Source organism: Phragmites australis, chromosome 1 (genome assembly GCF_958298935.1).
Source record: "Phragmites australis chromosome 1, lpPhrAust1.1, whole genome shotgun sequence".
NCBI classification, from domain to species: Eukaryota; Viridiplantae; Streptophyta; class Magnoliopsida; order Poales; family Poaceae; genus Phragmites; species Phragmites australis.
The window spans coordinates 36,342,367-36,356,495 of NC_084921.1; the positions used below are offsets into that span (position 1 = coordinate 36,342,367).

Genomic DNA, 14,129 nt, shown 5'->3' on the forward strand with positions numbered 1-14,129 from the left:
CATGGTGTGAAGAGACCAATCCCTCATCTGTTTACGGCGCAATAATATTTGATGTGAATGAGCTGGACCTCAAAAACATCTTAGACACAAACTGTAGGCACTAGCGGTGCTAGAGTGAATAAGAGCCAAACAACACTCAAGATGCATCCACATCAAAAAGATAGATGCAAACACAAAGTTTTTTCACATCAAAGCCAATGGTAGGAGGTGGAAAAAAATTCATTTAGACTGTGCTGGACCGCATCTGCCCCTGCCATTCTTTCAACTCTAGTAGTGGTGAATGGTGGTGATTTCCACTCAAAGAAAAAAAAAAGAATGGTGGTGAATGTCCTTACTGCCCTTTGTCAAAATGTTATACGCATGGCTCAACATCAACAGTGCCCTAATTCCAATTTGGTCTTCAAATAGTACATCGTTCCACTGTTTCGTCGGAGTAGCCCTGAATTCTGTCTTGAAAGATGTCGTTTCGCGTCTCCATTGGTGATATATGCAGAATAAATATATTGAAATTGGAGTTCAGGTTAGTGCATTTTGAAGCTACGACTATTTGACAGAGGGGAGAAAACGTGAAAAATAAGAAGCAGGGAGCCAGTGACGGAGAGATGCCCATGCAATACCTGAAGAAGAGATACTCAAACTCAAGGCGAACAGTCGTTTAGTTCGTCCAACGTAGGACTGAAACTGCATGACCACCATTAATGTACGCGTATATCGTACACCTGATGTGACATCACTCCTGATTTTCCACTTGCTTCCTTGTCGCCCTAATAATGCACTCATTCTTAGTTGGATCGGACCCAGCCCAGATTTGAGCTAGCTATCGTGCTTTTATAGCTACAGTAAAAAATAGTCTACAATTTACTAAACAAATAAAAATGAATGGGGCCCATGCCCCCGCTCGGTATATGCTGGGTCCGCCCCTGCCGTGAATAATGTGTATTTGATCATATATAAGCTTTTAATTTCTAAGGCTACGAGGTTTTTGATTAATGACTTCGTTTAATTCGAGATGGAAATGTTCATAGCCCCTGTTAGTAGTACTACAGCAATACCATTTTGACCAAACATTTCTGACAAATTGCAACAGCAGCCATATGCGCCTGAAATACCTTTTTTTTGGGCGAGGGTCCCTGAAATAGTTACTCGTTGCAGTTATTGAATTTTGGTACTTGCTAATTATCATGCGCCTGGCCTGAATTTTGGGAAGCCGGGCACTTGGGGCAAGCGAACCGCCGCCGCTGACCTTGGCCACACGGCGAGCGGAGTTTGGAGAAGACGAAATGACTGCAGCAGTTGTGGACAGATTCGCCGCCTTCACCACGTCACAGTATGTGACCTGGGACGGACCACACTGTCCCGGATTCACTCTGCTGATCTGGATGGAGCAAGGGCTCTCATCGAGCCACCGCAGTTCTTTTGAACGATCTGCAGGGTGGTCTTAATGCTTAATGCCTATGGTGTGGTTTGCACCTTCGGATGTTAGTTTTTTTTTTCTGTTGACTTTACTTGTCCCATCAATAATCTTGAGGTGCTTTATTCAGATGGCCTACTCTACTATTCACCTTAACTTAATAGATTGGATATATCCGTATCATATCTAGTCTTTCGTACTTTATCTATCAATCCTTTTAATTTTAGTTCATTTTCTCAACTTGGCCACGAAAGCCTTCGCATATACCGTACAGTTTACCGCCTTAATCTGTTGTTCTATTTATGGATCTGCATGTTGTCCTTTGTGCTCTTAGTATATTAAGAATTGGTAGGCGAGGTTCTTTTAGTCATTGATGTAAGCTCATTCATGAACCTGGTGTATGTTCTTGGTCTGTCCATCAGTGCAGTTTTCTTCCACTGTTCAAAAGGATTTGAAACTGGTACTATGAGTGCTTGAGTGTTCATGGGTATACTCTTCCTTATACTTCACCTGATTTTTCAGGACTACAAGCTAAAATTTCCTCTGGTGGTTTTGTAAAGAATACACTGTTCAATCTTACTTACAAATTGTAAGTTTACTATCCTAAATATTTCAATTTCTAAACCCAATGTTTCTTCTGAGTGTGATATATGATAACTTTTTTTCTTTAATTAATAACTATTTGTAGTTGCAGTTAACCTTACCAAACAAATCCAAATATTGAATGCACATTGTATTTTGCAGCAAGCAGTTTAGAATGTTGAGAGGAGCTAAGCACAATGAAGCTGCTGCCATATGTGACAAAGTGGCTTTTAGTAAGGCAATTAATTTGGCAGTCAATGATTCTCAATTATATATGCTCTTTAATTATTATTTTTTGCCTCTTTAAGCTTTACTTATTGATCTTCAGGTGAAAGAGGGTCTTGGTGGAAATGTTAGAGTTATTTTATCTGGAGCTGCTCCACTCGCCACCCATGTTGAAGAATACTTGCGAGTGGTGACGTGCGCGCATGTCATACAAGGATATGGTACATTTCTTTTGCCCCTCTTGTGATGTGAAAACGATAACTTCCTACTCTTGTGATTGGTTCAAGTTGCAACCTTCCTCTTGACATTTTTCTGTTGTAGGTCATCTAGTTGGACACTCTTACAGTTTAGTAGTAACAATTAGATCTACCATCAAAGTATGGAAAATTGGTGTAACCGTGTAAATTAATTTACTACTTTGTAGTTTGCAGCTTAGTTTAATTACTTGATACTGATGCTGTTGGCTTCTTGGTTTATTCTACCATCAAAGCATGGAAAATTGAAGTAGAATATCTTCTTGGTTTTCTGCTCATGACATCACTCTAATGCTGTTGGCATGTATGATCTATGTAGTTAATAACAACTTCAACCCAACCAAGAAGGAATCTGTCAGGAGAATTTTCCACTTCTGTTTAAACATGCACTTTCTTTTAAGTTGGTTTTTAACATAAACAGCGAAAAAGTTAGTTTAGCATGTTATTTTTGCAGTTAGGTCATATCCCTTTATCTACGTAAACTGATGCTTTATTGGGGGTGCGAACAGAACTTTGTATGTCTTCTCCAACCTAACTCTCTGTACTGGAATGCTTTTAACTTCGTCTTCTTTCCTTTTAGGTCTCACGGAAACTTGTGCTGGGTCTTTTGTCTCGTTACCAAATCAGATGTCCATGATAGGGACTGTTGGTCCTCCAGTGCCAAATATTGATGTTTGTCTGGAGTCTGTCCCAGAAATGGATTATGATGCACTTGCGAGTTCAAGCAATGGACAAATCTGCATCAGGGGAGAAACGTTATTCTCAGGATATTACAAACGTGAAGACCTTACAAAGGAGGTCTTGGTTGATGGATGGTTCCATACTGGTATGTATTGCTCATTTATTATCCATACTATTGCTCTGTTTTTATAATGTGGTGGCTGCAAAATATGATAAAACCTTCTTGTAAGGTGACTTGCTGGGCTTATTAAGTAAACAATGTCACTGGAAACTACTTCCCTAATTAGTTTTAATACTGGGGGATAGGCTAAGCTCCCTCTAGTTGATCTGGGTCTGCATCTGTCGCTCTAGATTATGAGTCATCTTGCACAACCTGTTCGGTGAGAACAGCGCCAGAGTGATCACAATTTTTATGTTGGGTATTTTTAGCAGTTCAATTTCCATGTAGAAATCCACTTAGGGTTCTAGTCATGTATCAACATAAAAATGTTCTATTTTGTGCCTCAATCAAGTGGAGATTTGACGCATTTTCCTATTCTGCTTGCAGGTGACATTGGTGAGTGGCAACCTGATGGAATTATGAAAATCATAGATCGCAAAAAGAATATATTCAAACTTTCACAGGGAGAATATGTGGCGGTTGAAAATTTGGAAAATATTTATGCACTTGTTTCTGCTATAGACTCGGTGTGTGATGCTTGACCTTTTGATTTCTCTGGTCTTTAAATTTTTTCTGCAACTTTGTTATTTATATGATAATCGATAAATGGCTGAAATGTTTTACTCATGCTTCCCTCCCGTTTATTCTGTTGAAGGAAATTTAAAGTTATTCATTTTTTAACAACTTTTCAGATATGGGTATATGGGAGTAGCTTTGAGTCATTCCTTGTCGCTGTGATAAATCCCAACAAGGAAGCTCTTGAGAGTTGGGCTGCAGCGAATGGAATAGATGATGATTTTGAGGCATTGTGCCAGAATCCTAAAGCAAAAGAATACTTTTTAGGAGAACTGTCGAAAATAGGAAAAGAGAAGAAGGTGGGCACATAACTGTTCTCTTGTTCTTGTGTGTCGCTGTGATCAATCCCAACAAGGAAGCTCTTGAGAGTTGGGCTGCAGTGAATGGAATAGATGATGATTTTGAGGCATTGTGCCAGAATCCTAAAGCAAAAGAATACTTTTTAGGAGAACTGTCGAAAATAGGAAAAGAGAAGAAGGTGGGCTCATAACTGTTCTCTTGTTCTTGTGTGCTTGCTCCTGGTGCATACCATAACTCTCCACTTATTTCCTCAGCTCAAAGGTTTTGAATTCATAAAAGATATACATCTCGAACCAGTGCCGTTTGACATGGATCGTGACTTGATCACTCCAACATACAAAAAGAAGCGGCCACAGTTGCTCAAGTACTACCAGGTACTGCTCATTGAACTATTGTCACAAAGCAGGTCCGGCAAATGTTATTTACTTGCATGCATGACTCAGTCATTTGTTTAGCTGTTCATGGATTAATTTTAAGCTGTATGAATGGGATAGCATTTCTCCTTATGCCTGCAGCCATTATAGTGGATTATTGGATACCTCTGAGGCTATTATTGTTTTATCAGCGTGCTTTTGCTTGTTTATGGGTTTGTGATGTCATCTGTTCAAATAAGAGAACTTTTCTGAGTTCTTTCAGTTTTGCAGGGTGTGATTGACAACATGTACAAAAGGGCCAAGTGAGCTCACCATGCCATATATAAGAGCATCCGAGATGAAGATTCCCGACGATGAAGGAGCTGACAGGAGTACCAAACCGAAAAGTGTTCTTTTTTGTGCTGTGTATATGTTCATAGTTTGGATGCAAGAATGCTGTAACAGCTTTTCAGAAAACGATTAGTAAACGGGCAATGCGCTAGCATGCTGAACTACAGACACCGTTTCAAGCTTTTTGAAATCTGAAACTGCCAATTTTGCTATCACTGAATGCTGATTAGCAGTAGAGTTACATGTTGGGGGTGAAATTTCAGACATCACATTCTTGAATCGTGTCCTATGCTTGTGTCGTCCTCCAAATACCAAGATCCAGGAATACGTTTTTTTTTGTTGTGATCAGGAAGAATTTTGAAAGCAAATTTTATAAGATTCTATCTAGAAAGATTCTCATAAAACTCTATCCATACTATCTATTCCGTGATATAATAACTGACTTAAAGAGTAGAGAGAATGAACACATGTTATCGTAAGAGAGAAAGTCTTTCGTATGATAGTGTCTATAAAATATGCTTCTAAAAATCTTACATTTCTATCATCTTAGTATGTACTGCTTTTTTTTTTTGCATTGAAGGGATAGAGTAATGTGAAATCAATGCTGGCAGTTCCAGCGGTGGCGGTGTTCTGTCGAACTCCTATGTTTACACTGCTGATGAAACTGGTAACCCACCACAGCAACCTGCGCTGCTGCTGATTCGTTTCTGGAGCAGAAGTAGCTTGGACATTCCTTGGTGCCCATGTACTTTTCCTGAAGGCTGTTAACTCTTCAGATATCTGAGAGAGAATTGTTTTCCGACTTCAGCTGATCGGTCATCAGCACTGGTGCTGGGGCCGTGCCGACCGATCAGCACTATTGCTGCCCTGTCGGCACCATCTAGTTCTATTATATCTCGTATCATATCGTGTCATATTTACTAGGTATAATTAGTTATCTGTCATATCGTATTGGCACAAATCAATCTAGAAAGATCCAAATCCCTCAGCATATTGATCTATCCTCGTGACATACCGAGCCGTGTGGTACAATCTTATCTCTCACGCTCACACATATCTCTTAGTATCTCACATTTTATATTAGAGAAATTAGAGAATAAATATAAAAAATAGTCATACAGATTATACCATACACTTTTCATGCAATACCGACACGTACACGGCTCGAACTATCATGCTGTGTCAGCACACCTACTTATACTCTCATATTCATACTATACTGATCCGATTAAAAATATTTCATAGCGTGCCGTATTTTGGACCGTACCAAAACTCATACCAACCTAAGAGTGGTACGGCCAAGTCTCAGCTCTAATGAGCACGATATTCGGTCAATGATAGATAAGAACGCAGCAGCACTTGTTAACAACCACCTTCCAAGTGTAACGTTCTCGTTAGACGTCGTCTCGCAGACTGGACCGCGTTCCAGTCCAGTTCAGTTCAGCAGCAGTGGCCCATTTTGCTGCTCCATCGGCCATCGCGCCTGTGCTCCTCCAGCACTCAAGCATTGCTTCGGAGTTGAGACGAGTAGTGTCGATGCTATCAAATACGTACCGTGCGTTGTTCGCCTGGAACGGGAAGGAAGCCTTTATGCCAGTCAGCATCGGCCCGGGTACGGGGCACGTGTTTGGTCACTGGCTGGTCCGTACTGCGAGGCCCAACTACCCTGAACAAAAGCAAGCGACCTGTCGATTCGCCCCGTACGATGGACAAGGCCGAACCCTCCTGCAGGCTCCAGGCGTACTGAGGGAGACGTCTCCCGATCATATTCTTCCTTCAAATCTCACGCGCGCATCTGTAAAAGGAAATTTTATGTGATTTTTTATTGAATTTTTTTATGAGATTCTAATTTATACCAGTTGTAAGTATATTTTTTTAGTCGAACGGGAATGTCTTTTAAAAAAAAGGCTAAGGTTCAGAAATCTGTTTACTACGTGAATAAGATCCTACACGATACGAAATTACGATACCTGTAAGTGCAGAAATTGCTTTATATACGCTTGATGTCTTCTCGGAAGCTATGATACTATTTTCAGACGCATAAGGTCAATATCATGATAATATATTCATCAAAGAACGTCATACACAATAGAGAGGTTACTGAACGAATCGCCTATTGGGCGTTTGAACTCAATGAGTTCGACGTACACTATGCATCACGTATAAGCATGAAGTCAGGAGTACTGATGTAATTCATCACTGAATGGAAGCATTGATGAAACTAAGCCAAATGTGGTCGAGGACCACTAGACGCTATTCTTTGATGGATCGCTCACGCTTTAAGGTTTGGGGGCTAGCATAATACTCAAATCTCTGACAGGCGATGAACTCAGATACGTTGTTCAATTATATTTTAAAGCTTCTAATAATGTTGTAGAATATAAGGGACTAGTAAATGGCCTTTGTATAGCCGTGTCACTTAGAATTAGATGACTTCTCGTGAAAGAGGACTCACAGCTAATCATAAACCAAGTGCAGAAAGAGTACCAGTGCTTGAACGACAACATGACGGCTTACTTGTACGAGGTGCGAAAGCTTGAGGAAATGTTCGAAGGGCTAAAAGTAACACATATAAAAAGGAGTGATAAGTCTAGCGCGGATGAACTTCCTAGACTCACTTCTTCTTGAGCACCGGTGCCAGTAGGAGTCTTCATTGAGAAGCTCCTCGTACCATCTATCCTGAAAGTTCGACGAACGGATGCTGCCCATCCCGACCAGTAGTCTGGGCAGGTCAGCGAGGCAGAAACCGCAGACATGGTAGCCACACTACTTGAATGCGAGCCGACTCGGATGACTCCGTACCAAGCCTATCTCGAAGGTTAAGACATCCGTGATGATGGTGCGTCTATAGAGAAAATTACTTATAAGTCTAAGCTATACACTTTGGTAGATGGCAAGCTCTACCAAAAAGGGAGTAACGAAATTTTGTTAAAGTGCATCACTCATGAAGAGAGCAATAAATTATTGCTCAATATCCGTAGAGGCATGTGTGGTAATCATACGTCTTAGCGCACCATCGTCAGAAAAGCTTTGCACCAGGGATTCCATTGGCCGACTACCCTCCAGGATGCTTCCAAGCTAGTCAAAAAGTGCGAGAGCTGCCAATATTTATATAAGGTAGACCACTCGACCAACTTAAGCTTTGCAAACAATTCCTATTTCTTAGCCTTTCTCCGTTTGAGGCTTAAATATCCTGGGACCATTCCTAATGGCCCAAGGCGGTTACAAGTTTCTATTCGTGGCTATCGAAACATTCACTAAATGGATTAAGGCCGAACCAGTTGGGAAGATAACCACAAAAATGGCTAAGAAGTTCATGAGGATCATAATTACTCAATTCGGAATCCCGCATTGGATAATTACAAATAACGGTAGCCAGTTCAAAACCGGGACCTTTATTGCGTTCTGTGGAGAATTTGGCATTAAAACTTATTTCGCCTCTGTAGCTCACCCCTAGAGCAACAGTTTGATTGAGCGAGCCAATGGTATAGTCTTGTAGGGTCTCAACACTCGAATTTTTTATAGGCTGAAGGCCTACTCAAAACGATGGGTGAAAGAGCTTTCCTCAATACTATGGATCGTTCGTACCTCAACTAACAGGGCCGCCGGTGAAACTCCATTCTTTTTAGTTTACGGAGTAGAAGTAGTGCTCCCGACTGAATTGCAGTTTGGATTACCTCGAGTGGAAAATTACTCGGAAGAGAGGCAAGAGCAGTTACAAGTGGACGACATTAATTTACTCGAGGAGTACCCTAATCGAGGATCCATTCGAGCAGCTAAGTATCAGCAAGTGTTGTGTAGATATCATAGTCAAAAAGTCCAGCCTAGGAGACTCGCTACTGGAGATCTTGTCCTTTGAAAGGTGCAGAAACAAACCCAATACCAGAAGTTATCACCTAAATGGGAAGGACCCTTCATAGTAGTTGAAGTTACTCGATCTGGATGAGTATGATTATCTACTCCAAACGATGAGATACTTGAGAACTCGTGGCACATCAATCAACTTCAATAGTTTCATTCATAGATAAGATAATCTACAGGTAAGTCGATTACATTCGATCAGATTAACTAACCTATTATATACTTTTTCTTTTCCTCTTAACCTACGTGGAAAAAAGTAAAGATCCACCACGTCTAAGAGTTCAGAAGTGTGTGGACCCCTGTTCGCCCTTGAATGAGTTAAGAAACCTTTTATACTCTTCCCTAGGCCAACAGCTGATAATCCCCGGAATCGGACGCCGGCTAGCATAAGGGCCAGAAAAAATGGTTGACGTAAGGACCCTGCTGGAGCTACTTGAAAGGACAATGATGTCGCATTGCGGGAGGTGAATAGGCATTTTTATAAAAATTCATCCCTTTTTACCATTGGCCTAAACTTACAGCAGAAAATAAACTAACGGATTTTTCATAAGTGAAAATCCTAAATATGCTAGGCTCAACTAGTGCACAATCACCCTAAATAATTGTAAAATTTACAATCCTTGGGTAACAAAGATTATTTAAAACTAGCAAAAGATGTGCAAGAAAACTCTAGTTGAAAATCCTGAAAATACTATTCACCGGATGCTCCGAGTTGAATCCAGAACCTCCGGTTTCAAAGCTGATTGTACAGTATCCGAAGTTTTCGGGTTAAATTCGGAACTTCTGGGTTCAGCAGAGAATGAACTCAAAACTGAAATTAAAGGACGCATAAGGAGTTCTAGCTAAAACTGAATGAAGTCGCGTGTCCCAAATAATAATTCCAAATAGATCCATGGAGAACTTACAATCAATTTCACGTGAGCAAGTAGATCGAGCAATATGCATAAATATTGAGTAAGAAATCAAGAACAAGGAAACAAAAGAAGACACGTGATTTGTTTACTAAAGTTTGGACACCTCTACTAGAGGTTCCTACGTCTCCGTTGAGAGGCTCGGTCACACTTGAGTCGGGTCTCTCTCAACCCTTTTCCTCTTCAAGCTCGGTCACACTTGGGCTTGGATTTTCACTCTTGATTTCTTGCCTTCTAGAGGCGAAATCAAAGCCTTCACAAACTACCCGCGGCACACCACAACCTTATATGCTCGCCGGCGACGCCTAGCCGTCTAGAAGCTCAAAGCTTCAAGAGTAACAAACATGACAATGAACTTATTGCCAATGAACCCGAGTACTCAAGATAGGAGATATGCTCACTTGCACCTAAACTTGCAATATCTCAACCCAACTCACTTTTCTTCTCAAATCACACACTAGATTGAAGTGAGAGGGAATTTTTTTAGCTCTAGAAGTTTTTTCTTTCGTGCCCAATTAGCAGCAAACAAGGGTGGGAATGAGAGGTTATTTATACCCTCCCCTCAAAACTTAGCCGTTACACAACTTTTTTTACTTATCCGGAGTATTTGGGTTGGCATTTGAACACATAACTGAGAATCCTGGTCTGAGTACAATTCTGAGGGTCCGGATAACTACCATAATCCGGAGTCTACGGATCAACCCAGAGTATCTAGGTGTAACACTTAGGTCCTAACAGATCACCCGGCTCAGAGCTAAACACGGAGACTCCGGCTAACCCGGAGTATCCGGGTCAGCCCGGAGTGTCCGAGTTCAGCACAGCCGACCCCTGGAAAACGGTGATAACTTTTGATCCCGTCCGATTTCGACGATTTTGGACTCTACGGAAAGCTTATTCATAGGGCTACACTTTTCAATTAAATTCATGATCCCAAAAATATTTAATCAAATTAGGAACACTCTGAAACCGAATTCAGACACTTCCACACTGGATTCCTAAAGCGAACTCTCACTTTGGGTTGATTCGAAACTCTTGAGCACTAAGACACGATAAATTTCTCTACATTGCATCCCTCTTAATAGTACGGCATACCTATAATCAAATTCAAATGTAAAACTTGTTTTAACCAATTTGAGACTTTGAATACCTTCAAGTACCACTTTTTTCTTTCAAACCTTGAGGGTTTCCAACTTCTATATCGTATTCACTTTATCTTTTCATGATTCTTTATATGATTAATGCGAATCACTCATACCTTCTCATAGCCTCGCACGGTATTGGCACATACCCTTCATTCGCTCTTCACCACCGCCTTGGTCCTTCGGCGCGAAGCTATTTGCTTGCTCTTCACCACCAGATGGTCCATCGTAGCCGAGTCTTGCTTGTCCTTCACCGTCTTGCTGTAGAAAACCATTGTGTATATGACATCTTCAATAAATTTACTTTATCATATATAGAGTCTAATCTTGTTCTTCACTCTTGGCATATTAGATTTCAATTCAACTTATGCTTTTTTATGTATTCTAACCCCAACTCACTCTTAAGCATAAAGCACACGTGTTAGTCCTTAAAACTCTATTGACAATGGAATACTATTAGTTACTTGATCTCCACAAGTAACTTTGTATTCAAGCTTATCGCTAATCTTATATAAGTTTTTCCTTCTTCTTATTAGCATCATTAAGAGCTCATTCATCTTGATACATATGTCTCCTCCATGCATCACCTATGGAACAACTTACTAACAAACTCAACAACATTGTTAGTCCATAGGTATTATTATTAATTACTAAAACCACACATAAAGGCTAGTTGCTCTTTCAATCTCCACTATTTTGGCAACTCATGACAATCTCACTAGATGGTTATATTTGAAAATTTAAAGTTCTAGGTATACATATAATCCAAAGATGAATATATATAAAGAACAAGTTTTAGAAACATCAAATATCACAAGATATTTAAGGTTACCGAAACTAGTTTTAGTAGCATCAAACACCACAAAGATTTTAATGTTAGTAGAACTGAACATGTATAAAGCAAACTCCCCCATAATCTATGCATGTGTGAATGAATCTTGAATATCATTATATACATTATCTATCTCAAATTTTGGACGGAGTTTCTTTATACATATGAAGCAAGCATGAAAAAGTATATATGAAAATAAATATGCTCATGCAAAGCAAAAACTTTTCAAAAGCAAAAGAGTTGCATATTTTTGCTTTTAAAACTGAGTTGTATGATTTTTCTGTTAAAACTCCCCCAATTGACATTCTCTTTACAAACAAAATATCTATTACAAATTTTCTCTCATGAGCAATAATTCTCCCCCATAAGCAAAGTTCTCTTACAAAATATAACATCTAGTCCAAATTATCCTACAATTGAAATAAATGCCAAAATGGAATCATTGAAACGAATTCTTCTCCAATTGACGTCAAATTGATAAGAATTATGAAGGACTCACCAAAAGAGAAATTTTCTTCAAAGCACTTTAGATATATCCCACAAGAGGGCATCATTGAAAGCTAGTGTATGATATGTTCATTTCTCATAATTTGAGTTAAACAAAATACACTTATCCAATTATGAACTATGTGAGGAGAACAAGATATACAATAGGTCAAAGGGGCTCAAAGAGATACCAAATGAGATTTAAAAAAACTAATATATCATATAAAATCGCAAAGAATACCAACTAAAATTGCAAAGGATATCAATTGAATACCTACAAGAGATATCAATTGAAAATCCAAAGTATTCTATTTGAAAGAGATACCAATTCCAATTGAAATAGATGTCAATTGAAACAAATTTAATTGAAAGCAAAACAAGCATGAGTCCGAGATTAGACACAAAATTGAACAGTGCAAAATAGTTGACATTATAATGAATATTTCATTTATCACAAAGTATCAACATCTCATAAGCATACATGTTCAATAAGGCCAAACAAACCGGACTAAAATCCTTAAAAAAAAGATTTTGCAATTTTTATCAATATTGCATATAAGAGCAACTCAAGTATTTGATATGGATTCTTTTGCATATTTGGAATTGAATTAATCATAAACATCAATATAAAATTCCTACAAAAATATACTACTTTAAATTTCTCATCTTTGCAATAAAGAGTTTTTTAAGCACTTGCAAGAAAAATATTTTTTCGCAAGTCGTTTTCATGCTATGATATAATATTAAAACTTGTGTAGATTGCATAGATTTAGAGCAAGTTAATTGATCTCGGTGACTTATTCATCTCGGTGACTTGTTCATCTTTACTTGACATTACTTTAATATAATCCTCTCTTTTGATTCCAATTGAGGTTGAAGAAGACGATCTTGTTTATAAATACCAATTGAAATAGTGACCTTCTTAACAAAAATCCAATTGAAATGATCTTCAGTTTGGAAGAATCTTTATTATGATTAGTCCAAGATTCCAATGTATCTCCATTTTACCTAAAACTCATTTAAGTACAATTTAATCTCTAAACTTATTGGGTCCGAAAAGGCTAGTGAAAACTCACCATATAGAGTAAACTTTTCAAAAGACGGTGCATATAAAATAGATACCAATTGAAGGATTAAAATCATATATCCCAATTGAAAGTCAAGTAAAACTCTATGCACCTTTTATGCAACAAAAGATATTGAGAGAGGCTTACTCCATACGTTGGATCAAAGAAAGCAAACATGCTATAGATTTTAACATTTAAGTCAAACAAGCATGCCCGTCATTTTTAAGATCCAAAAAGATATAATTTGGACAAAATATAATATAAGACTTAAAGATACCAAATGAAAGAGAAAATACCAATAATGATGTCCAAATTATATCTGTGAACAGAAGATCAAAAAATGATCATTCACAAAGTTCAATAAATGAACTAAGTGAAGATTGAGCATATAGAGACATAAAGATGTTCTAAACATGCTTAAACACTTATCTCAAGGAAGTATATGGATAATGATTTAAGCATTGAGATAGCAAGCTTCCATAAACTCCAAAAGGAAAGTTTCCTTGAAGAAATAAATTTTCCTATCAAGAGAGTTGAATGAATTCTTTCAACAGAAGGAAATTACTTAGAAGAAAAAATTAAAACAAAGATGATCAACAAGGATTACCATTTGAATTACTGTCAATTGTAAGAAAATAATGGTATATGGAGATATTACAAGATGGTAATTGCAATAAGGCATATATCAACTTTCTTTCAAAAGGCATGGGAAGAAGGATTTTAAAAATTAAACATCATGCTTCAAAAATATTCTTCACAAAATCAACTATTACAAGTAAACACATAAAATCCATTGTTGATGTGATCCGAATGCGAGAAAGATTCAAATTAAAATCTTGAGATTAAGAGATTCACTAGAGAAGTATTAAGAATCTCAAGTTTAAGATCAAACTTGCAATATCTCAACCTAACTCACTTTTCTTCTCAAATCACACACTAG

The 14,129-nt window shown here is 38.4% G+C and overlaps 1 protein-coding gene across 1 annotated transcript in view; it reads left to right on the forward strand.

Moving 5' to 3' along the window:
- Positions 1–4,869, forward strand: part of LOC133884494 (uncharacterized) — a 31,749-nt gene extending 26,880 nt beyond the window's left edge. Inside the window, exons 3-10 of the mRNA XM_062323934.1 lie at positions 1,890–2,000; positions 2,156–2,231; positions 2,322–2,439; positions 3,053–3,298; positions 3,701–3,840; positions 4,006–4,188; positions 4,444–4,563; positions 4,834–4,869. Coding sequence (XP_062179918.1) covers positions 1,890–2,000; positions 2,156–2,231; positions 2,322–2,439; positions 3,053–3,298; positions 3,701–3,840; positions 4,006–4,188; positions 4,444–4,563; positions 4,834–4,869 — 1,030 coding nt within the window. The remainder of the gene's footprint in view (positions 1–1,889; positions 2,001–2,155; positions 2,232–2,321; positions 2,440–3,052; positions 3,299–3,700; positions 3,841–4,005; positions 4,189–4,443; positions 4,564–4,833) is intronic.
- The last annotated feature ends 9,260 nt before the right edge of the window (positions 4,870–14,129 follow it).